Genomic DNA, 24725 nt, shown 5'->3' on the forward strand with positions numbered 1-24725 from the left:
CTGAAATTGCTAAGATGATGTCTTGAATCTGATGTGCCGTCGTGTGGAGTCATGTCTGGAGCTTTGAAGTCCTTTGGGTCCTTTAGCTTTCATGATCTCTTTGGTGAATGGATCCTGGTCCTTGCAGGAGCTATCCTCATGAGAGGATCGATTAGCTTTGGCCTTGAGATCTGCTTCAAGTTTTAGGAGTTTGTCCTCTAATTTCTGGCGTCGCTTTATCTCCCTTTGTAGGTCTTTCTCAGGCTCTCGTTGATGTAGGGCTTCTTCTTCCAATTGTTTTAAACGATCTTGAAGTGCCTCCATGGCTCCCGTTTTTGGAGAATCCTTTTCGTTGTTAAGTTGAGGAGTATCCTTTGGTGTAGTGTCCGCATTTTTGTGTGGCGTTTTATCCTCTATATCTGAATCGTGGTCGTTGTCATGGTTGTCTGCCATGGTGATGGGATGACTTCCAAGTTCCCCGGCAATGGCGCCAATGTTTCGGGGGGTTACCTGAAACTGTAGGTCGATCTCGGACGAGATCTTCTGTGTGGTGATCGGAGTCGCTATGTCCGACTCGTTGGACTTGGTGATGATGCTGATCCTTCATCCCCGGAGGGTGGGGGTACCTGCAAGGGACTCCGATGCTTAAGTTAGCAAGGGTATTAAGCAGGTATTGAGTAGAATCAGAGTATGAGTTATACCTGGGTGCTCCAGTGTATTTATAATGGTGAGGAGTGAACTCTCTAGAGATAAGATAGTTATCTTATCTTATCTTATCTTATCTTTGAGTGAAGTCATCTTATCTTTAGGAGAACCGCCTTTATCTTTCTGGGCTTTGGCTGCCTTTAGATTGGGCTGTGTTCCTTTATTTTGGGCCTGCTTTGGGCTCCTTTGGCGATTTGGCCGAGCTCTTTGACAAGAGGTCGGGCATTGGCCGAGCTCTTTGAGAAGAGGTCAAATAGTCTGACCTGAAGAGGTCGGTCGGCTTGTCACTAAACATCCCAGGTCGGACAGCTTGACCCAGGGTATGAACAATTTCCTTTTGGCATGCATCAATTTCAGCTTGTTCTTTATTTTTGTTATGCCTCTGTTTTGTTAATAATTTAAGGATCAAGAAAGACATGACAGTGATTAATGAATGTAAGTAGTGTTACATCTTACCAAAATCTCTCATTCTTATTTTTGTATCTCAACGATTCCAATATAAATAAGGATTACCAATATAATACATACATAGTACTCTGCTCAGGTATAAGAAAAGTAGAAAATGTCAACAAAACATAATTGGATTGGGATTTAAGAACTTTGTTTTTTATTTAATTTTTGATTTCTTAAAGCTTTGCTAGTTAAATTTTTTAATTGCTACCTACAACCTAAATGCTTCTATAGTTAATTATATATTTGCTTATTAGTTTATTTATCTTAGTGTAGTAAATTTGATATGGACTGCACAATTTTCTTTTAAAAATAATGTGAATTTGTTGCTACTGTGTTCTCATTTTAGATTCCATAGTTTAGAAATTATTTATGTACTTTTATTTGTTTAGGTTTAATATGGCTTCAAATGCGGATAATGGTGGAAATAATACTGGAGTTGAAACTGATCATGGTTGTGTATCCAAGAAGATCGCTAAAAATACTGCAGAAAATAGGAGTGACAAAGCTTGGAAGCATGGAATTTCGGTTGATGGAGATGCAAAAAAAATACAAGTATTGTGATAAGGTGGTGACAAGAGGAGTGTATAGGTTGAAACATCATTTGGCAAGAACAAAAAAAGATGTTGAACCTTGTATGGGTATTTCTGATGAGGTTAAAAAGGATATGTTTGATATTGTTGTTGGTTTGCAAAAAAATTTAGTTAAGAAGACAGGAGAATTTGAGGAAAAGATACAAAGTAAAGATGAAGGAGTAAAAGAAGAAAGAGATGCTTTAGTTGGTGAGAAGAGAAAGGGAAAAGAAATATAGACACCGGCAAGTCTCTTTAAGAAAAGGGGTGTGAGCACTCAAGCAACAATCAACTCAATTTTTAAGAAGGACTTAAGATAAGAGGCGTATGATGAAATTGCTTCGTTCATCTACAATAATGCTATTCCTTTAATGTTGCAAGGTCTGAAAAATACCATATCTTGTTTATGAAGGTTACCCGCCATGGATTAGGATTCAAGCCACCCTCTTATGATGAGTTAAGAGAAAAATTATTAAAGAAGAAGGTAGAGTCAACCAAACTAACATTAGAAGAACATAAAGTTGAATGGAAGAAAATTTGATGCACTATTATGACAGATTATTGGACAGATAAAAGAAGGAGAACTATTCTCAACTTTCTTGTGAATAGTCCTAAGAAAACTATTTTCTTGAAATCCATTAATGCTTTTGATATATGCAAAACAACTGAAAAGATATTTAAGATAATTGATGAAGTTGTAGAGGAAGTGGGAGAAGAGAATGTGGTTCAAGTTGTAACTAATAATACAGCTAACTACAAAAAGGCAAGACAAATGTTGATAGAAAAGAGAAAGAATCTTTATTGGACTCCTTATGCCGCTCATTGCATTGATTTGATGCTTGAAGATTTTGAGAAGAAGCTAGATCTTCACAAAGACACCATTGTCAAAGGAAGAAAGCTAACACTTACATATATTCTAGGACTTCTCTAATTTTTCTTTTACAACAACAAACTAAAGGAAGAGATTTCATGAGACCAGGTATGATGCGATTTGCTACGTCCTACCTTACTTTGGATAGTCTTAATGAGAAGAATAATCCAATAATTAGAATGTTCATCTCGGGTGAATGGAAGAAGAGCAAGTGCTCAAAGACAATGGATGAGAAAAACATTAAAAATATTGTTTTGGATAAAACATTTTGGGGAACATTATCCATTGCTTGAGAGGTGCTTATCCTCTTCTTCATTTGCTCCATATAGTGGATTCAGAGGAAAAGACAACTATGGAATATATGTATTCTGAAATTGATCGTCCTAAAGAAAAGATTAAAGATGCTTTTCAAAGTGCTGAAGTAAGGTAATAAAACTAGTAATAAGTAAATTTTTTTTCTCAATTGTATCATTTAATTATTTACTAATTAGCTAATTGTCTAATTCGCTGTTTTTATGTTTTTCTTTAGTTATAAATCTTTGTGGTATATTATTGATGCAAGATGGGACAAGCAATTCTTTAGGCCTTTGCATGCTGCAGGCTATTATTTGAATCCACAAATTCATTATAGTCCTAATTTTAAGGTTGAATATGATGTTAAGAAAAAATTTTATAATTATCTGGATATACTTGTGAGAGATTCTACACTCATTATAATTATTAATAATCAACTTGAGAATTTCAAGAGTAAGGCTAAATCTTTTGGTAGAGATGTAGCCAAGAATGCTCCCAAAACCAAAACACTCTCACAATGGTGGGATTCTTATGGGGATGAACATCCAGAACTTCAAAAGTATGCTATCCGTATTTTGAGTTTGACTTGTAGTTCATCACGATGTGAGTACAATTGGAGTGTTTTTGAGACAGTAAACTTTTAATTTGATATTTGCTTAGGAATTTAGTTTCTAAATTATAGAATTAGTTAATTATTCAATTCTATTTTTTTAATTAGCATATGTTAATATATTAAATAAATACTTGTAAATTTTGATATTATTAGGTTCACACGAAATGGATAAATTGTTTGAAGACAAGCACAATAAATGACGTTGTTTTTGTGATGACCAATTTAAGATTGGCAAGGAAGAAGCCATCAAGAAATACTGCTGACTATAACTTTAAAGACTTGGATTCGGATGAAGAATGGATTGTGTAAGATGAAAATATTATGAAAAGTTTGGAAGAATTTGACACACAAAATGATGTAAACTTAGCCCCTCAAAAAGATAGAGGTAAAGATGGGGTCCTTTGATTGATTTGGAGATTACTCTTCTTGATGATGATGCTTTCAATGAGCTTCTCAACTTTCTTCTTAATGAAAATCAAAATGTTGGAGAACATGATGATCATGACGTTAATAAATTGCTTTAGTCTTTATATTTTTTAGTATGATGTTCTGTTATCTATTTTATATTTGTGATGTTACATATAGTTATTTTGAATTCCAAACTTGTGGTTAATTTATATTTTTATCTTTAAATTTTATAAATGTTATATTTGATTATTAATTTTTGCTACTTTAGCTTTACTTTATCATTATGTTATTATTTATGATACTTTTGTCAAATTTAAATTTTCATTTTTATTTAAATTACTTAATTTTATCATATTATATTACTCTTATAATTGATATTGATAAATTTATATATTTAGTAGAATCTTACGTTCCGTTTTACAATTTTACGCTCTACAATTTTTAATTATTTTTCTGATTCTACGTAAAATCTCGATTTTTGCTATCTTGGGCGGTAGTAATAGTTATAGTTGGTTATATTGTTGAAAAAATTTTTATGGTGTTTAAAACTCTCATAACTTACAAATAAAACTCCTACAATCATTAATATTTAACAAATTTTTTAACAAAGGAGTCGTATTGTCCTAAAATAAAAAAAGTTAAAAATCAAAGTGACTCTTTTTTTTAGACAAGGGTCGGATTAGGTTTTTATTATTTTTTTAAGAGATTGTATTGTCTTTTAAGATGAATATAGAACGAGTAATCATAGTTATCAGAATCAAACCGGTAATTAACCCAGTCATACGACTGAGTCATTAGGTTACTGGTTCAACCGATGGGCTACTGATTTACCTGGTTGATCCGGTCATGATTAAATAAAAATATAAAATTATAAACATAAAATTAAAACTAAAAATTAAATACATGTTTTCAAAAAATATATTAATAACAATCAAATATCAATTCTTAGATATAATTTATGGTATAAAAACAGATAATATATTAGTCAGTGGTACAAAATACTTTTTCAATTTAAATGAACGAGAGAAAACAAAAGATAACACAATCAATATCAATATATTAATATGTTTGTATATTATGTGTCGTTACTTGTTTGGTATCCATGTTAATCCATGCTTAAAAGGATAAAAAATTAATAATTCATTCATGATTTATTATATATTTAATTTTTGTCACACATATTAATAAGAAATAAGGTTACACGGTGGCAAGGGAGAGGCACCTAATGCTAGGCATCCTGTGTTTGGACTTCCCTGCCTGCATTTTTGGAATTTTTGTGGGTAGAGCTCCTGCGATGGTTCAGCAGTTTGCGGATGCATGGTAGACCCACACGAGTTTAGTGCGGTTTAAAGTGCGAACCGGTCTATTTTTAAGGGATTTGACCACCATTGACCGGTTCAGTTGCACATTCGGTCCAATCTATTAATCGAACCGACAAGACCACTGATTCTCCAATTTTCCAGTCGAACCAATCGGTCCAGTCCAGTTCTGATAATTATGCGAGTAATACTTCTCTCTTTTTTAAGGTAAATAATTATTCATTTTCTAAATAGAAAAAAATTGCATCATTATCCAAAATAATACAAAAGAAAGAAGAGGGGCGTACTACTCACATACGAGCTAAACGAAACATTAAAGAAATTTTGGGACTAAAATCCCTAGAACTGAAATTAGAAAAGGAAAATTGATGTTGTCGAACAAATTGCTTGAAAAAGGTTCCTCACTTTGCTCACTATTTCAGCTAGCTCGTTGTTGGCATGCTCAAAAATAGACTCGTTGCGGTCTTTCCATATGCTCCAACAGAGAATGCCAAGCTTCTTGAGGTCCAGAACTTCACCAGACGAAAACTTAAGATAAGCCCTTTTCAAAATCTAGCACAGATAAAATTGGTCTTCATCTTCTTCAACATTAATTTTCTTGAACTCTATTTTCTTCCACACTTTCTTTAATTTTAGGCATTGAAAAAGGCTGTGTATGGTACTGTTACAGCTACTGTTACAGGCACGTGTATGTTCCTGATATAGTAGAAATTCTTCGATGGAGGTTAAATAGTCAATCTTTTTGGTACTGTTACAGCAGGTGTATGTTCCTGATATAGTAAAAATTCTTTGATGGAGGTTAAATAGTCAACCATACGATAGGAGGTGACGAAGGGGCATCTGCCTTACTTCTGTGAGAGGACTCCGGAGCTTCCATCGTTGGAGGTAGCGTTGCTGTGGCAGTAGGCTGCTGAGCAGTAGAGGCAGTATCGTCGCTATTGACGGAGGCACGCAGTTAGAGTTAGGGACCATGATGAACGGCTGGTACGTTAAACCCACAACCTGTGAATTTGCTGCTATTCTATGACACTAAATCCAACTGTACTCAATGATTTTCTTGTAGTAGTTGACCATGACTGATAAGCTCTCATGGATGTCTTGCCAGAGGAAAAAGAGAATTTTGAATGGGAGTTCAGGTTCCAAAAAATCAATCTAGATGGACTTTCAGAAGAGTAATTCTTGACAAAATTAAATTAGATGATGTGTAAATCGGTAAGCCACCCTATATTTAGTTGAAATACTATGTTGTATCTTGTCTCTCCTCCTTCTATTTTGATAAAATTTGTTGACTGATATAGTTTGGAAAAATCATATTTATCAGCTGATGATTCTATCTTTGACTCTAATCAATCAACTCACTAATCTTTGTAATTTTATGTTCTGTATTTGCTTGAATCAACAAAACAAGTGCTCTATAGGGTTGCTGGGGTTGAACCCAGGAGTCTGAGAAGATTCGAATGTTTGAGTCCGAGCTTATTTGTCAGATCAACCCATTCTCCGTGATTTTTCGACCTTCTAAAATATTGCGTCATTTCCACGAAGGTAAACTACCTACCTGTTGCCTCTGCTTTCATTATGCCGCAGTACTATTTTTGTTCGAGTATTTTGGCCAAGAACAAATTAGATTGTGTTATTAGTTTCTAGCACTGTTTATCCAAGAGGACCAAGTTTTACGCTTTTAGAAAATTAAATTAAATTAAATGTCGGTAACTGTCACGTTAATTATTGCGTGTCAAAATTTAATTACAGTTATTCTGAATTGTATGCAGGATCAATCAATATCAACATAAAATTCAATGTGCCTCATAAAAACCCGTAAGTACAATAAAAAAAATCAATAACTCATGCCATCAATTGCATTGGGCCCATTAATACATCTTGGTATCACGTTTTTCCTTGTTTTGTGAGTAGGAAATTGGGATTAAGGAACATTATTACTGGCTAGGGTCTGTCCTTTATAAAATACAAAAACAAAAAAATGTTGGAATTCTGGGAACTGGGAAGTGGGAACACATTTATCTTTTTCTAAAAGCGGAAATTGCACTAATACCGGGATGGTAATTAATTAAGACTCTTGTTACTTCAATTTTCCAATAAGAATATTCCAAATGATGTTCAAATATTCCGTTTCTCTTTCTCATGGGTTTCTCATTGTATTTTTAACGGCTAAAGTATATATTAACTAAACTCTTTTTTATTTATTTTATTCTAGATTTTTTTTTAAGTAAACCTAAAATTTGTCTAAAATAAAAATATAACAAAGAATAAAATCATTTTTTAACATTCTAAAGTGAAAATTTTGATTCTTTTCCTTTTAAAAAATGTCAAATAAAATTATCATTTTCACACAAAAATTTCTGCAATAAAAAATATTTATCTTTTTTAATAACAAGGGACGAATTTATCCAAAATAATAAATGCATAATTTGTCCAATAAAAAACGTTTCTCATTGTAATAAATTACTTTGAACACGTAGTTTTGGTCAGGCATAATTTAAAAATTTAATTTTATTGTATTTTACAAATACATTTAAAGTTCCTCATATTTTATCTTCTTGTGACTTCTACAGTTCTACTTTACCGCTTGTTGGCTTTGAGCTTCTTTTTCTTGAAAAAACTATTATCCTCTTTTTTTTTTCATATAACTGTCAATTATTTTAAAAAAATTCACATTTTTCAAGGAATTTAGTTAGAAATTAGGAGTTTAGGACCAATTTATTTATATTTTGCATAAATAAAATTGAAAATAAAATACACTAAACATAAAGATATAATACGTTTTCTTAAATGAAACATGGATATAAAACATTTTCTTAACTGGAAAGGTGCTTAGCAATATTCTTTTTATTAAAATAAATAACAAAAAAGTATTAAGTCCCAGAATACATATGATCCAATGAAAGCTCAAATGTGTAAATTTTAGAAAGTATAATTTTTTGTGTGTAATAGGTGCACAAATTGCCAGGTCTTACAAAGTACAAAGCATATTCAAAATTCCACACATTTTTTTTCTCTTATTTTTTTTTTCAAAAATAAAATGAATTTAAGAAAAGAGGGAAGAGTCTACCAACCAACTTAGCAGTTAACGTTTCCAACTTTACTTGAGACAGTTGCGCAAATCTGACTTCCAGACAAGAAAAAAATGTAAAAGGACCACCGTGAATCTTTCTTCTCTTTTTCTCAGTCTTAAGTCTTAATTGGTACTAATTAATTAATATGATTTCTTTTATAAATTTAGTTAACGTTACAAAAAATATAAAATTAAAATTTTAACATATTTATTACGTATTATTTAAAAAAAATCTGAAATTTTACTGTAATTTTTAATATACAATATATTAATATTTACTATGATGCAAACATAAACACACCATATCATACGATATAAAATATATAGACACACAAATTTTAAAAGTTTATAAAATATGAGAACACATATATATAAAATATAATATATCTTTTAAATAAATCGTAATAATATTTTAATATTTTATTAATAATAAAATATAAATTAATTTTTAATTATTTTAAATATTTTATTTTAATTATATAAAATATTTAAAATATTTTTTATTTTAATAAATAATAATATATATTATTTTTAAATGTATTATAAAAATATATATTAAGAATAAAATTTAAATATATTGATATATATTGAGATTTAAGTGTGTAAGTGTATTTGAAAAAATTATTTTTTATTAAAATATGTGTTTAGAAAAGATTAATGAGTGTGATATCTAAAATATATCGGATACGAAAACTCAAAGAGGAAGGGTCGGTACTTTTTAGGCACTGAGCAATCAGCATATTAGTTAACATTTATTTTTCATTTAATTAATTAATTTATATATAAGGATTTCCATTTGCACTGAAATTTGCTAAACCCCAAAGCTTTGACACCTTACCTTTTTCTTTAGGACTGTTTTTCTCTCTGCTTCTTCTTCTGATGGCCTTTGTAATTCAAGTGTTGGTTTTCTAGAAGCTTCAGAAAAACAAATTCTCTAGCTGGTGAGTTGATTTTCACCCTCATGGTGATCCATGCCTTGAAAATTTCACTATTTTATTCATCTTTTTGGGGTTAAATTATCTTCGTTTTGCTTTAGACGCTAGGATGATGAGGTTTATCTTAGTGAAGTTTTATTGAAGTGAGAAGAAGGAAGAAATTTAGAATGTGTGTTCCAGCTTTTCTTTTCTTTTCTTTTCCTTTTTATTCATTAATTTTGTGTTTTTTTTTAATTATTATTATTATTATTATTATTATTATTATTATTATTGAAAATTTCTTTGCTTTTACAGATTTCCTTAGTGTGTTTTGTTTGTTTTGATTTGGAGATTATAAATGTAAAGTTGTTAAATTTTTAATGAATTGAATTTTGGAAGCTTCAATTTTTTATTTTTTATGTTTTAAAAAAATGTGGTGGAAAAACTCTTAGTGATTAAGATATGAAAGAAAGGTAAAGATGTGCGAGAAATGTTAAACTTTTCAAATCTCCATAAATTTTTCCCTTCTTGATTTGTTGGAGAAAATGGTTAGCTAGAAAAATGTCCAAGCACTAAAAAATACTGCTTCTTATCGGTTTTGGGATCCATGGAGCTCTTTGCTATAATGGTATTGAGTTTTATCAAATCTCTTTTAGGTGTGTTGTTTCACCCATTTGCTTCTCCTTCTCAAGTTGTTCTCTTAGAGCAAATTTGTTTTGAATAATCAAACTGTGCGAGTTAGTTTGTTTTCTTGAATTTGAATAAATACATAAAATATGTAACTTTTTGTGTATCTCAAGTCATGTCCATATGCCCATAACATTGCTTACTTGTATAATGATCAATTATTGTTTTGCAGCCTGCAATTATTATATTTTTTTTATAAGTTTTCACCTCCATTTTGTTAATATAAAATTTTGTTGTGTAGTTAATCAGACCATGTACCTGTCATATGGCTGACTTGTTTATTTATTATTTTATTATTTTATATTTCTGGTGTTTCAATTAGGATTTTAAAATTGCATGGTAAGATGGTTTGATGGTGTTTTTTAGAGAAGCACGAGCTCTGGTTGTGTTCTGTGCTGCTTTGCCTGCATTGCCTCCATAAATGGGCTGCTTCAACTCTAAGCCAACAAGACAGTCTCCGGGGCAGGTCGATCCAGTAGTTCTTGCATCACAGACAGCTTGTAAGTTGATTCTTGTTTCCGCAGAAATGATTTAAATCTCTAATTCCTGTGGTTTATTGTGATTGTGACTCTTTTATTCGATGAATTCTTGAGTTTGATAACCTTAGGGGTATTAAATTGATAACAAAGCCTTACTGAGAAGGGAAAGGTTCTGGGTCTGCAAGCAAGAAATGAAACAGAGTTCTGTTTTGTTCAGTTTATTTTAGAATTTTGAAAGTAGGGTAAAGATGGATCTATGAAAATCTTCAATTCCCTGTATGCATTTTATGTCTATCTTAATGCGGGCTTATAGCATACGAACAGTAAAGGAGAGGTTGAACAAGATCTGTGGTTGAATAAGTGTAATTTAATATTACAAATTATATTGCTTCTGAAATTTGTCATATAAACCAAATCACAGATAAAATATTTTTAGCCTCTTCTACTTGCTAGGTTGAAGAGATTAAGAATAGCTGCATGTGTTTTCTATGGCATCAAGTTATTTACAATCCATCCTGTCAGCACTTTAGTAGGAAAAGTGTTATTTTTCCCCTCTCCTAATTTCAATTCCAATTGGTTGTTTCATATGCTTTACCGGTCTTCTGGTCTATTAGTTATTGAAAAACAGAATCGTCTTGTATATTTGTTATGGAATTCGCTCTATCTCTATTTCTCAAGCCCTCATGCCAGTTTATTAGTTTAAACTTACAGCAAATTTTGGTTTCGCAGTCACTGTCAGTGAGGTTGAAGCACTTTTTGAGCTATTTAAGAGTATAAGCAGTTCGGTCGTTGATGATGGACTAATAAGCAAGGTACCATATAGAAAATGTGTTTTCCTCCTAGTCTCAAACATAGTTGTATTTATAGCATCTATTTTGTGATGTTCATTTTATTATAAGATATTTGGTGTTTTTTTATTTCCTGATATGAATGATCAACAATATACTATATTGTTTTTTGTGTTTTTCATTTTCTTAAATAGAATCTGTCACACAGTATCATGATGAATTGCTTATACAATTACCATTATTTTTTTATTTCTATTTGTTCTTCACATTCATTTCATAGTCTGTTCTTTGATTACAGTATTCTTTCTTTGCAGGAAGAATTTCAATTGGCAATCTTCAAGAATAGGAAGAAGGAGAATATCTTTGCCAATCGGGTACTGTACATACACAGCATGCGTCTGGTTTATGAATAAGGCCTTCATTTTAAGGTTTCTTTCATGCATGAGTGAATGCCTATCTAGCATCACAAATGTACTTTGTTAAATCGATGATTTGCAATGCAAATAGGTTAATGAAGACATTGTTCTATTGCCGTATACTCTCGGAAGAAACTCAATTTCTTAATCCCTTTAATAACCTGAAACATAAATGCTCATGATGACACATTTAGTTAGAGATCAGTTTTTTTTTTTAGATATAAAGGCACATGCATCTCCATGTTTAAATTTTCATATAGAAATCAGTATTTTTTGAGTCTTCGCTAGTTGCTACTTAGTAATAAATTTCATTGTTTTTCATGGTATCTCCAAGCATTAGTCATTTCAGTTAATTGGATGTCCTTTTGACATTAGAATTTTACTGCATGCAGATCTTTGATCTATTTGATGTTAAGAGGAAGGGAGTAATTGACTTTGATGACTTTGTTCGATCTCTCAATGTCTTCCACCCAAATGCACCACTGGAAGACAAGATTGATTGTAAGTTGAAGATTGAATCCTAACCCCTTTTCTGGTTAAAGTAGATTTCGATTGTGAAACTCATATTTTAGGTTTTGCAATTCTCTTGCAGTTTCATTTAGGCTCTATGATTTGGACAGCACAGGCTTTATAGAACGCCAAGAGGTAGCATATAGTGCAATCCTATTATGTGTCAATTTACTTAGATTTTCACTGTTATTCATGATATCAAAAGACAACTAGCCCTACAGTACTAACAGTAGTGTGCTCTACAAACACTTAATAAGTGATATTCGCCACTAAAATATGATTTGTTGTAGTGTTCATCTACGTCTCCGCTTACGTCCGATTAATTTTAGTTTGCATTATTTCTAACAGGTCAAGCAAATGTTGATTGCGCTTCTCTGTGAATCTGAAATGAAGCTAGCAGATGAGGTGATCGAAACAATTATTGACAAGGTGACTATTTTTGTAAAATAACTATGATATAACAAATTTGATGACTACTTACAATTTCAATTTCATGGACTTAAATGTGAGTGCATTGTTAATGTAAATAAATTCTACATGATCATTCAATATATTGGCAAAATATGATTGGATAGCCATGTAAATTTTGTATATTGACAATGTATCATAATGATTTGCAGAACCTCTCTTTTATGCTGTGCTTTAACCACTATTTTTCATGTCCTTCTGATTGTCACAAATTTAAGGCTTAAGCTTCACATCTTATCTTGATCAGACATTCATGGATGCTGACCTGAACAAAGATGGGAAGATAGACATTGTTGAGTGGCAAAATTTCGTTTCTAAAAATCCATCATTGCTCAAAATCATGACACTACCCTATCTGAGGTACGTTAAATTTTTCCTTTCCATTTTCGTTGTCTCTGTCAACATAGATTGAAGTAAGGATGTAACAAAAGTGACAATGATAGATAATAGCAATGGAGCATGGATTCCGACATGGGACACGACATATGTATAAAATATAAAGTATTTTTTAATAATATTGTAATAACATCTTGATATTTTATTAATATTAAAATATGAACTAATATTTTTAATGTTTTGTAATGTCTTTTTTAATTATATAAAATATTTAAAATTTTAATAAATAATAATTTATACTATTTCTGAACTGATTTCAAGTATATAACTTAAGAATAAGATTAAATATGCTAAAACGTGATCATATTTGAGTATGTCCAAGTACGTCGGGAAAAGCAATTTTTAGTTTTTTTTAAGACACATTGGACACGATGGTCGGATGAGCTGTAAATATATCTGATAGACGGATATGACACTTTTGCAAAGTATATGTGCTTTATAGGATAATAGGAATTGAAAAAGTAAGATGCTAAACTACTTGCATCCAGATTATAAGGTACTGACCACAGTATATTTCCTTAATTATTGCAGGGATATAACCACTTCTTTCCCAAGTTTTGTATTTAACTCTAACGTGGATGAAATCGCTGCTTGAGAGAGACCACACTGCTTTAGTTTTTGCAAGTTGTGACAACATTGGGTGTGTTTTTATATATATATATATATATATATATATATATATATATATAAGTGCTTAGGGAGAGATGAAGTAATGGGATGGCCAGTATAGTTAGGCATTGTCACTAATTGTAAATCACGTTCTAATTGAAATATTTCAGTCGGCTTTCGCGTTAAAAGCTTTGATTTTGATTTATTCTCCCCTAGTAATTATTCCCTTTATTCTATGAAATGTGGCTCATCAGTTATTTTTGGGTTGATGTTGCATATAAGGAAAGAAAATAATTCTAATATATGGCAGCGAAAATTACATTGTTATGGTCTTGAAATATAAGTCAAAATATACTATCTAAATTTTGCTATTGCAGAAATTAGCATCTAAATTTTAGAGAGTTGCCATGTTTATGATAACAAGAAGGAAATAGGTTACCTATCAATTTCGTATTCGAATTCGAAAGATTCAGTCGCACAAAAAGTTTTCAAAAGATATTATTAACAAAAAAGTTTTTAAATAATTTGAAAATATGATAAAAAAATTCAATAAATATTATAGTTTTTATAAGTGAATTTTTTTTTGTATTTAGCATTTGATTTTTTGTGACAATAATTAAATAAATATTTAAAAAATCCACAAAAAATTGAGAGTAAAATTTTATTTTTATATTTTTTTTATTTTTAAAAAAATATAGTCATTCACACTAAAAATTTTTAAAAAATTCATTTGGCATAAAATTATTAAATTTTAAGAGTAAAAAGGATTTTATTTTTCTAATAATAATTATAAAATTTTACATCAAAATCTAATATTTAAATTCTATTTTAGAACATATGTTTAATATTTTTTATCACGTTTTTAAACTTTTTGGGGTACTTATTTGTTGTTAATATCTTTTGAGGTTCTTTTATTAAGCGAGGTAAACTTTTAAATACTATTTTAATAGTTTTTTCGAACGAAATAAATTAAACATATTAGATGTGAAAGTCCATTTGAAATCCAACTTATTGGATGTGAAAGTTCCCTCTAGAATCAAATTCGAGACTTACTTGAAGCTATAATATAGATCAAGTTTGGAACTATTACATCTACAAAATGTTTTTTTCGGAAAATAGGAAAATTATGTTAGCATTTCTTGAATTATGTGGGCCAATATTTGGCTGCCAACGGTAGTGGATATGTGATAATCTTATTGTATAATAGTTGTACAAGATTTTACTGGTATGGGGTGTAAGATGGATCAGGAATTCGTCGGCCAAGGTGGTGACAGGACTGGATCTTTGGAGTAGCCGGAAGTACCTGCAAAGACACTCCGACACTCAAGTCAGAATGGATCTAAGAGGTATAGGTGAGTGTTAGGAGTGTCTGATGTACCTGAGAGAGCCCCTGGCTCCCTTTATATAGTTTGTGTTGCTATCTTATCTTATCTTATCTTATCTTGTCAGCTAAGATAAAGGAGATGTTTGAGTTTGAATATTAGTTAGAGATATCTAGGGTCTTTTGACCAGGTTGGAACGTGGTGATGGTCTGGACCCGGGAAATCGGGTCTTAGCTTGGCCGTTTGAGGGACTCGGGGATCGGATCCAGAACAGATGCCCCTACATCGGGAGGGTATGCGTGCTTAATCTCGTTACTGCGTGGTTTAGAGGTTTCGTGTGGGAAGGTGTGGCGCAACCCTTTGCATTCGGGAGAGATCAGGAGTCCGTGATGTTTAATATGTTTTCTCGTCCCATCTCCTGCCAGTTGTTCTTCCCTTTGATGAGATTTGTCCGTTGCATTTTTTAAGGTGTCATAATGACACTTAATGGGAGGAGATAGATTCATATTTTCCCTTTTTTCACCCTTCGTCTCTCCACATCACAATTTGAAACGTTTGGGGCTTTTGTTATTCTTTTTCCTTGCTTTTCTACTGTAACTGCCCATTTTCTCTCCTTCTCCATTTTCTTTGCATGTACTGCCTTCTTTCTTCTTGCTATTGGTGCTGCCGTTTGGTCTGTCTGTTTGTTTGATCGCTGCATTTGCTGCTGCTCCTCCTTATATTTCTAGAGCATGTTAGCGGGTCTCTTCTTATGCTTTTCCTTTTGCATTTTTATTCGATGTTTTGCCTTGCCCTTTTTTCTGAATTTGCTTTTTGCTTGGTGGTGGAGAATGTAGGAGAACGTCATTGTGTTGGTTGGTAGTTGTTTGATTGTAGTTCTGGTATAGTTACAAATCTTCATTTTGTGTTTCTGGGTAGTGAATTGACAGTGTTTTTTCCTTTAGATATAGGTATGGTGCAACGGAGGGGAATGTTCCCATTTCAACTCTCGGAAGGTGGTGTCCCGGATCGTTACTAGTGGGCAACGTTTGATATGTCGGGTACACCCTCCCGTTTAGATGAGGGGGACCTTCAGTGGCTCCGGGATGAGGGTGTCGTGTTGGAAGGAGGCGAGGCAGAGTGGCAATATGAGCTCGTGCTTGCAGATGAGAATGAGAGGGTGTGTTATTTGAACCTGGACTCTCCCGGGGTTCTTGACTGGATATGGGTGCATGAGCCCTTTGACCAAGTTAGAGATTTGGCTGCCTTTCTCCGAGTTTGTGATGGTCCTTCCTAATCGTGTGTCCGCAGTGCCGTCTCAAATACACCTGAATAGTTGGGTGGCTATCCGAACTTTCAAGTTGGTATGCAAATTTTTAGAGATTCTGGCTCATTTTGAGGTTTTTCTCTTCTTCTTCTTGTGCACCATCCCTCATAAGGAGGGAAAGCATCGTAAGGGATATATTTTGCTCCGGGCTCAGCCAAATCTTTGACCTGTTCGAGGATTCATTTCATGGTTTTAAGGAAGAGTACTTCAAGGTTCGTCCGGTTTAGGGTCATCACCCTTTTTGGTTGTCCATAGAGGGGGAACGCCGAATTTGTCTATATTGGAATTTTGGGGTCATGGCCTCCTACCTTACGAGGGTAACTTATGAGGGTCTGACACCCAAGAATAAAGATATTGCCGATGTGTTGTTGGCGATATTTGGGACTCGTGATGTCTTGGAAGGTCTTGAGGTGGGTAGGTCGTATGTTGGTATGTTCTTGTTTAACTTCTACATGTTATCTAGCTCCTTCTGATCTCGTAATTTAACCCGGCCAGTATGACTTTGTTGGCAGCTTTCGCCTGTCCATTGGCTTGTGGATGCTCGACAGAGGTGAACTGGTGCTTGATTTTCAAATCGGCTACCAGGTTTCTAAAGCCCGTGTCAGTGAACTGAGTGCCGTTGTCTGTGGTAATGGAGCATGGGACCCCAAACCTTGCGACAATGTTTCTGTACAAGAACTTCCAACTTCTTTGGGTAGTGGAAGTGGCTAAAGGTTCAGCCTCGATCCATTTTGTGAAATAGTCTATTCCTACGATGAGAAACTTGACTTGCCCCGATCCCTGAGGGAATGGTCCGAGGAGATCGAGCCCCCACTATGCGAATGGCCAAGGTGAAGTGACACAAATAAGTTCTTCGCGTGGTGCGTTGTGAAAGTTGGCGTGCTTCTGACATGGAGGGCATGTTTTGACGAACTCTGTTGCTTTCTTTTGCAAGGTCAGCCAGTAAAAACCGGCTCGGAGTACCTTTTTGGAAAGAGCTCGCGCCTCGAGGTGGTTGCCGCACATGCCACTGTGGACTTCTTCTAAGACTTCCCTCGTAGCGGAGGTCGGGATGCATTTTAGGAGGGGTGTAGAGATTCCTCTCCTATATAGGACGTCGTGTAATATGGTGTAGTACTATGCTTCTCGTACTAGCCTTTTTCCTCTTTTCTATCTGCGGGGAGTGTTTCAGACTTGAGGTAACTGATTATGGGAGTCATCCACCCTTGGTCCTGGTCTGATATGCTTAAGACCTTCTTTTCTTCCGAGATTGACGGACTTTGTAGTGTTTTTTGGATGAGGCTTTTATTGTTGCTTCCTGGTTTTGTGCTGGCTAGTTTCGAAAGTGCATCAGCTCGGGCATTTTGTTTTGAGGTATATGTCGGATCTCATATCGCGTGAATTTTCCGAGCTATTTCCTAGTCTTGTCTAAGTACTTTTTCATGATGGGATCCTTAGTCTGATAGGTCCCTTCTATTTGCGAGGTGACTACATGTGAATCGCTGAATATGGTAAGCTTCTGAGCTCCTATCTCCCTAGCCAGCTTCAATCTAGCCAGCAGGGCCTCGTATTCAGCTTGGTTATTTGAGGTAGGGAACTTGAACTTTAATGAGAGTTCGATTTGGGTTCCCTAATCGCTCTCTAGGATTATGCTCGCGCCACTCCCGATTTTGTTCGAGGAGCCATCCACGTAAAGGTTCCACTCTACGGGGGTGCCCGGGGTGTCAGTGTACTCTACGATGAAGTCGGCCAGATATTGTGACTTAATGGCTGTCCGAGCTTCGTATTTGAGGTCAAATTTGGATAACTCGACTGTCCACTGTAAGATTCTTCCCGCTAGATCTATCTTCTGTAGGATACCCTTTATGGGCTGGTTGGTCCGTACTCTGATAGTGTGAGCTTGAGAATATGGGCGGAGTCATCGAGAAGTGAGTATAAAGGCGTAGGTGAACTTTTCTATCTTTTGATAGTTTAGTTCAGTCCCTTATAGAGCTTTACTAATAAAGTAAATGGGTTGTTGCCCACTTTCATCTTCTCTGACAAGTGCTGACGCTATTGCCCAACTTCCTACGGTGAGATATAGTATGAGTTCTTCGCCTTCCTGTGGTCGGGTAAGGATGGGTGGTTGCCCCAAAATTTTCTTGAAATCTTGGAAAGCTTGTTCGCATTTTGGGGTCCATTCAAACTTCTTTCCCGTCCTTAATGTTGCATAGAAGGGAAGAGATCTTAGGGCTGATCCAGCTAAGAATCTGGATAGGGCTGCCAGTCTTCTGTTGAGCTGTTGTACCTCCTTGACGCAGGTCGGACTTTTTATATTGAGTATGGCCTGGCATTTTTTTGGGTTTGCCTCAATTCATCTCTAGGTGAGCATGAAACCCAAGAATTTGCCTGCTTCTACCACGAAGGTGCACTTTGCTGGGTTGAGTCGCATCACATGCTTTCTTATGGTGTCGAACACTTTGGTGAGGTCGGGTAACAGCGATTCCTCACTTTGTGTTTTTATGAGCATGTCATCTACATAAACCTCCATTAGCTTTCCGATGTGATCGGCGAAGACTTTGTTTATCAATCTTTGGTATGTGGCCCCTGCGTTTTTGAGTCTGAAAGGCATGACTATATAGCAGTAGTTTGCTCTTGGGGTTAGGAACAAGGTCTTTTCCTGGTCGGGCGGATACATTGGGATTTGGTTGTATCCTGAATAAGTGTCCATGAAGGAAAGGTACTTGTATCCGGAGGAGGCGTCCACTAGGGTGTCTATGTTTGGGAGCGGGTATGGATCTTTTGGACAGGCTTTATTGAGGTCGGTGTAATCAGTACACATCCGCCACTTTCCATTTGACTTCTTTACCAAGACGACGTTGGCTAGCCATAATAGGTACTTAACCTCCCTTATGAATCCTGCCTCGAGTAAGGCTTGTACTTGTTCTTCCACAGCTTGGGACCTTTATGGGCCAAGCTTTCTACGCTTCTATTGCACTGGCCGGGATCCAGGATATACTGCCAGTTTATGGCACATTAGCCTGGGATCTATACCAGGCATGTCTGCGGCCTTCCATGCAAAGAGGTCGGAATTATCCTTTAGGAACTGCATCAGTGGCTTCTTAAGGTTTCCTTTTAAGGTTGCTCCTATATTTGTTATTTTCTCTTGAGTATCCCCAATCCGAACTTTTTCGGTCTCCCCTTCTGGTTGAGGACAAAGCTCTTCGCGAGCTTGGAGTCCCCCGAGTTCGATAGTGTTGGCCTCTTTTTCTCCGGGGTTACCTTTAAGGTTCAGACTTTCGTTGTAACAGCGTCGTGCGAGTTTTTGGTCTCCCTTTATGGTGGCGATCCCTTCTGCGGTTGGAAACTTCATGCACAATATATGGAGTGGAGACCACCGCGACGAGCTGGTTTAGCGTTGTCCGACCTATTAGGGCATTGTAAGCTGAGCTCACGTCAACTACGATGTAATCTATGCTTAGTGTCCTAGACCTTGTTCCTCTTCCAAAGGTTGTGTGTAGTGAGATGTACCCTAGTGGCTGGATCGGGGTGTCTCCAAGTCCAAATAAGCTGTTTGGGTATGCTCTGAGCTTTTTCTCTTGTAGGCCGAGTTTGTCGAAGGCGGATTTAAATAGTATATCCGCGGAGCTTCCCAGGTCGACCAACGTTCGATGGAGGTTGGCATTAGCTAATACGATGGTAATAACCACAGGGTCGTCGTGTCCAGAGATGATGCCTGCGGCATCTTATTGAGTGAAGGTAATAATGGGGAGGTCGGGCAACTTATCGCTGTTTCCGACATGGTACACCTCTTTAAGGTGTCTTTTACGGGATGACTTGGAGATTCATCCACCTGCAAATCCTCTGCTTATCGTGTGCACGTGTCTCTTAGGGGTGTGAGGGGGATGTTCACCTCATCCGACCTCTTCATCCCTTCTCCTCTTTCTTGGTTCTTCCGCTCTATTGGCTAAGAACCGATCTAGTTGCCTTTCTCGTGCCAATTTTCTATAACATTCTTTAGGTCGTGACAGTCATTGGTAGAGTGCCTATAGATTCGGTGGTATTTGCAATACTCTGTCCGACTTCCTCCTCTCTTGTGTTTAATCGGGCGAGGTGGTGGGATGTTCTCGGTGTTGCATATCTCCCTGTAAATATCTACAAGGGACATCCAAAGAAAGGTGTAGTTGTGGTACTTTCTGGGTTTCTCAGTAGGTTGGTCTTCTTTCTTCCTGGATTCTTTGTCCTTGTCCCGAGGTGGGTAGGAATGTCCGGTCTTTGAGGTCTCTCCTAATCGGGAGTTCTCCTCCATATTGATGTATTTTTTTCGCCCGTTCTTGTACCTCATTCAGAGATGTTGGGTGTTTTTTGGATATAGAATGGTTAAAGGGCCCTTCCCGTAGACCGTTGATGAGTCCCATAATCGCTGCTTCTATGGGAAGATTTTGTATGTCCAGGCATGCTTTATTAAATCTTTCCATGTAACTGCGGTGGCTTTTCCGATCTCATTGTTTAACCCCTAGCAGGCTTGGAGCGTGTTTGGTTTTGTCCTTCTGTATGGAGAACCTAGCTAGGAACTTCTTAGCGAGGTCGTCAAAGCTTGTTATCGACCTTGGCGGCAAGCTGTCGAACCACTTTATCGCTGTCTTGGTTAAGGTGGTCGGGAAGGCTTTGCACCGGATTGCATCTGAGGCATCCGTGAGATACATTACTTCTTCTACTCTGGAGTTTGCCATGTCGATAGGATGACTTCCAGATTCCCCGACAACGGCGCCAATGTTCCGAGGGTTACCTAAAATTGAAGGTCGACCTCGGATGAGATCTTCTGATGAGGTCAGAGCTGTTATGTCTGACTTGCTGAATCTAGTGGTGTTGCCGATCCTTGGTCACCGGAGGGTGGTATTTTAGTACTTGCAAGAGACTCCGATGCTTAAGTTAGCACGTGCTTTAGGCAGGTTTTTTGTAGAATCAGAGTATGAGTTATACCTGGGTGCTCCAGTGCATTTATAGTAGTGTTTGATGACCTTCCTTCGAGATAAATTTGTTATCTTATGTTATCTTTGGTGGGTGAGGTCACCTTATCTTTTTTGGCTAGCCGCCTTTAGAGGGGCTGTAATCCTCAGCTTTGGGCCTGCTTGGGCCTTTATGGAGATTTGGCCGAGCTCTTTTAGAAAGACGTCGGTAATGAGCCAACCTTTACAAGAGGTCGGTCGCTTTGACGTTGTCCAACCAAGAGAGTATAGCTCGGCCCAGGGTTTGAACACTCTCACTCCCTCTTGGGCGCTGAACGCCAGCAGGGGGTCTCCTCCAAGATGTGCTATTTTTTCTGTTGTGCTTTCCTATTTCTGTTTTAAGTACTATACATGATCACAAATATTAGAAAAATGAGGAAAACTATGAGAATTAATATAAAATAAAATGATAAAATCAAGCTAAAATAACTGAAACAAAACTAAACTATAGGATACGTATGGTTGGGTTGCCTCCTAACAAGAGCTTTTTTATCGCCATTAGCTTGATGGATAGCTCCTTTACGAAGGTTCATAGGGGCTCCGATCTTCACCGCTCTTGTGAACTTCATCCCTGTGCTCTCATGAATTAACTCAACATGTGATGTGTGAGCATCTTCTCTGTCTTTTCCTAGTGAATTTGCATTTGAGTTGATAAGTTTAATCAAGATTTAACATATTTTAGTCACTATGAATTCCACTTTGAGTTGTGTGCAATTCCATTTATTTCAGGTAGCATTCGGATGGATTTGACGGAGTTTTGTAGCAAAAAAGGAACAAAGCGAATGATGCTGTCAACTCCGACCTCCTTGCACTCAAAGAAGAATATCGTGAGCTACAGAGATCCAATTGACATGATTTTAGCGGCATTGGAAAGCTAACTTCTAGAGCTTTCTAACGATATATAATAGCATACCCTTTTCTTCCATTTCATTTGGCCTTCACGGCGCCACACTCAAGTTTCCAATGAAGAATACACTCTACCTCATCCACGCTGAACTTGAGTTTCTCAAGTTCAGCGCCAGTCCAACGCACCAAAGGAAGTCATGCGCATCACTCCATGCTTAACTTGGGTTAATCCAAGTTCAGCGTGGACTCAAGAAAAGCACAAGTTTAGCCACTGCCTCCTCCACGCTGAACTTGGGAATTCTCAAGTTCAGCGTGGACCTTAATGAATCAAGTGATCCCCAATTCGTCCAAAGGCTGCACGAATTAATTTAAAATAATTTTGATTTAAACTTTTATTTTATTTATAATTAGAAAAAGATATTATTTAGTCTAGGAAATATATTTTACATTAATTAGGATTAGATATAAAAGGGAAAAGAATCAGCCCTTTGGGCTCATCTCTTCTCCTCTCTTCGACCTCATTCCGCAATTTACAGTTTACCTGAATCCTAGTTTTCTCTCTGAACCATGAGCAACTAAACCTCCACTTTTAAGGTTAGGAGCTATGTCTATTTTATGGATTGATACTATTATTTTTCTATTTTAATTCATGTACTAATTTATATTTCAAGAATTGTTTTCATTCTTTATCTTATGAATTTGGGTGGAACAGAAGTATGACCCTTATTCTAATTGAGTTCTTGTATAACTTGGAAACGCTCTTTACTTGAACAACAGATTGAAAACATATTCTCCTAAATTCTAACTATCTGGACTTAACGGGATACGTGACATATAATCCTCTTATATTTGAGTAATTAGGATTTTTGTGGCACATAAACTAGAATTAAGCTTCACCCTCTAATTGGAATTAAGTGACCATGGAATTGGCGATCGATAAATTTTAGAGGAGACTAAAAAGGTCTATGGAATTAGGGTTTAGTCACTTATAGTTTGCCATGAATTAAATCTTGCATGATTAAAATAGTTAGTAAGAAAAGTCAATCCGAAAAATAGATAAGTCTGAAGCCTTAACTGTTTCTCCATATATCATTCATAACTTATTTACTGCTTGTTTTCTGATCTCCTGAATTTACTGTTAATGCATTTGAACTCTTAAAACACCATTTTCTGTTTGTCTAACTAAGCAAAATCACTTGACCATTATTGCTTAATCCATCAATCCTCGTGGTATCGACCCCATTCACCTGAGGTACTACTTGGTACGACCCAGTGCACTTGCCGGTTAGTTTGTGGAACATGCTCCAGAGACAGGATCCAGTTCACAGTGTGTGGTACGACTAGAATTCTTGTGAAGACTACTCTCATGCCACGTGAGAAGTCTTCAGTAGGAATCTTCTTCTTGTTCCTCTAGCCCTTGGGCACCTTCTTCTTAGGGCCTCCTCCTTCAATGGTGGGTGGTGAATTCCCAACACCAAACTTAGGTTTGATGTCTGGGGGTACTATATGGTTTTCCACTGACTGAGACGGTTTGAGCATAGAGCTCTGCATGCTAGTACAACATTTGTATGAGAGAGGCCAAGGCTTAGGAATCTTGATCAGTAAATGGTCCTCATGCATCCTTAAGACTAGCTCTCCTCTCTCTACATCAATCAAGGCTCTCCCAGTAGCTAGGAATAGCCTTCCTAGGATGATGGAGTCATCTTTTCCCTCTCCAGTGTCAAGTATCATGAAGTCGTGCAGGGAAGTAAAGGTCTTCAACCTTTACTAAGACGTTTTCCTCCACTCCATACGACCTCTTTAGGGACTTGTCTGCCATCTCCAGCGAGATCTTTATGGGCTGCTGGTGTGCGAAATTTAACTCCGCACAACTTAACCGACAAGTACAATGGGTCATCCAAGTAATACCTCAGGTGAGTGAGGGTCGATCCCACGAGGATTGTTGGATTGAGAAATCTGTGGTTATTCTGCAAATCTTAGTCAGGAAAATAGAAAGATAGTTGTTGTTTGTTGTAGGCGCATAGACAAGCAATAACAGTAATAGGTAGAGACAGTAATTAGCGATTAGTCAAGTCTTCGGAGATGCTTCTTCTGCTGAATTAACACGTTGTATTCACAACTCCAATGATGAATGATTCCTTCAATGGCAAGGCTGTAAGTGACTAAGCCATTGGTCGTGGTCATTAATCTCTTTAGGTCCAAACCAAACATCCGAACAAACTAGTTCAATCTGGGAGAGGGTGAAGCACACACACTTCAATCTCTTGATGATCCTACTCAAAATGCCATAGACCAGGTCGATCTTCCGGATTAGAGACTGATGCTCTTATGATTCTAGCCCTTAAAGCCACAAGAACCTTAATTACCCTTGACTAACGAGATTTTATGTCACGTACCCTAGTTAGCCCAGATAATTCCCTTGGAACTCGTGATGCATCCTCAAGCTGTAGCTCAATACTATCCGGGTCAAGACTCATAAAGAACTCATGTAGAATCGAGATTCATAAGGATGAAGAATGACAATGCATTATAGAATAGAATCACACATTTATTGGACTAGAAAAGCAATTGTATTAATTCATAGGAATCAGCAGAGCTCCTAACCTTAATCTAGGAGGTTTAGTTGCTCATACAGTATAGAAAATAATGTGTCAAATGTTCTGAGGGGCTGAAGATCTTAAACATGGGTGATCTTCACCTATATATACTAACCTAATAATTAAGAAGTACAAAAAT

The 24725-nt window shown here is 36.0% G+C and overlaps 2 protein-coding genes across 3 annotated transcripts; both read left to right on the forward strand.

The window, feature by feature from the left end:
* Window positions 1–2929: 2929 nt before the first annotated feature.
* On the forward strand, window positions 2930–3793 carry LOC114927816 (uncharacterized). Its single transcript, XM_029298860.1, has 3 exons — window positions 2930–3003; window positions 3107–3503; window positions 3638–3793. Exons 1-3 carry the CDS (start codon window positions 2930–2932, stop codon window positions 3791–3793), a joined length of 627 nt encoding a protein of 208 aa, XP_029154693.1.
* Window positions 3794–9078: 5285 nt separating this feature from the next.
* Window positions 9079–13753, forward strand: LOC112801707 (calcineurin B-like protein 1). 2 transcript variants are annotated; one of them, XM_025844621.3, is made up of 9 exons: window positions 9079–9222; window positions 10205–10382; window positions 11091–11173; window positions 11464–11523; window positions 11958–12066; window positions 12158–12210; window positions 12424–12504; window positions 12791–12903; window positions 13471–13753. In XM_025844621.3, the coding sequence occupies exons 2-9, from the start codon at window positions 10304–10306 to the stop codon at window positions 13532–13534; spliced, it is 642 nt and encodes a 213-aa protein (XP_025700406.1). In that variant the 5' UTR covers window positions 9079–9222; window positions 10205–10303; the 3' UTR covers window positions 13535–13753. The 2 variants fall into 2 exon arrangements, with proteins under 2 accessions (XP_025700406.1, XP_025700398.1); XM_025844613.3 differs by having other exon boundaries at window positions 9081–9222; window positions 10249–10382.
* Window positions 13754–24725: the final 10972 nt, after the last annotated feature.

The sequence above is a fragment of the Arachis hypogaea genome, chromosome 1 (assembly GCF_003086295.3).
Source record: "Arachis hypogaea cultivar Tifrunner chromosome 1, arahy.Tifrunner.gnm2.J5K5, whole genome shotgun sequence".
NCBI lineage: Eukaryota > Viridiplantae > Streptophyta > Magnoliopsida > Fabales > Fabaceae > Arachis > Arachis hypogaea.

Excerpts from the sequence above, each read along its gene's own strand:
- LOC112801707 (XM_025844621.3), top strand. The coding sequence starts at position 10,304 with ATGGGCTGCTTCAACTCTAAGCCAACAAGACAGTCTCCGGGGCAGGTC. Across the intron at positions 11,174-11,463 it reads ATGATGGACTAATAAGCAAG|GAAGAATTTCAATTGGCAAT; the intron begins GTACCATATAGA and ends CTTTCTTTGCAG. Across the intron at positions 12,067-12,157 it reads ACTGGAAGACAAGATTGATT|TTTCATTTAGGCTCTATGAT; the intron begins GTAAGTTGAAGA and ends ATTCTCTTGCAG.
- LOC114927816 (XM_029298860.1), top strand. The coding sequence starts at position 2,930 with ATGGAATATATGTATTCTGAAATTGATCGTCCTAAAGAAAAGATTAAA. Across the intron at positions 3,004-3,106 it reads TTTCAAAGTGCTGAAGTAAG|TTATAAATCTTTGTGGTATA; the intron begins GTAATAAAACTA and ends GTTTTTCTTTAG. Across the intron at positions 3,504-3,637 it reads ATTGGAGTGTTTTTGAGACA|GTTCACACGAAATGGATAAA; the intron begins GTAAACTTTTAA and ends TGATATTATTAG.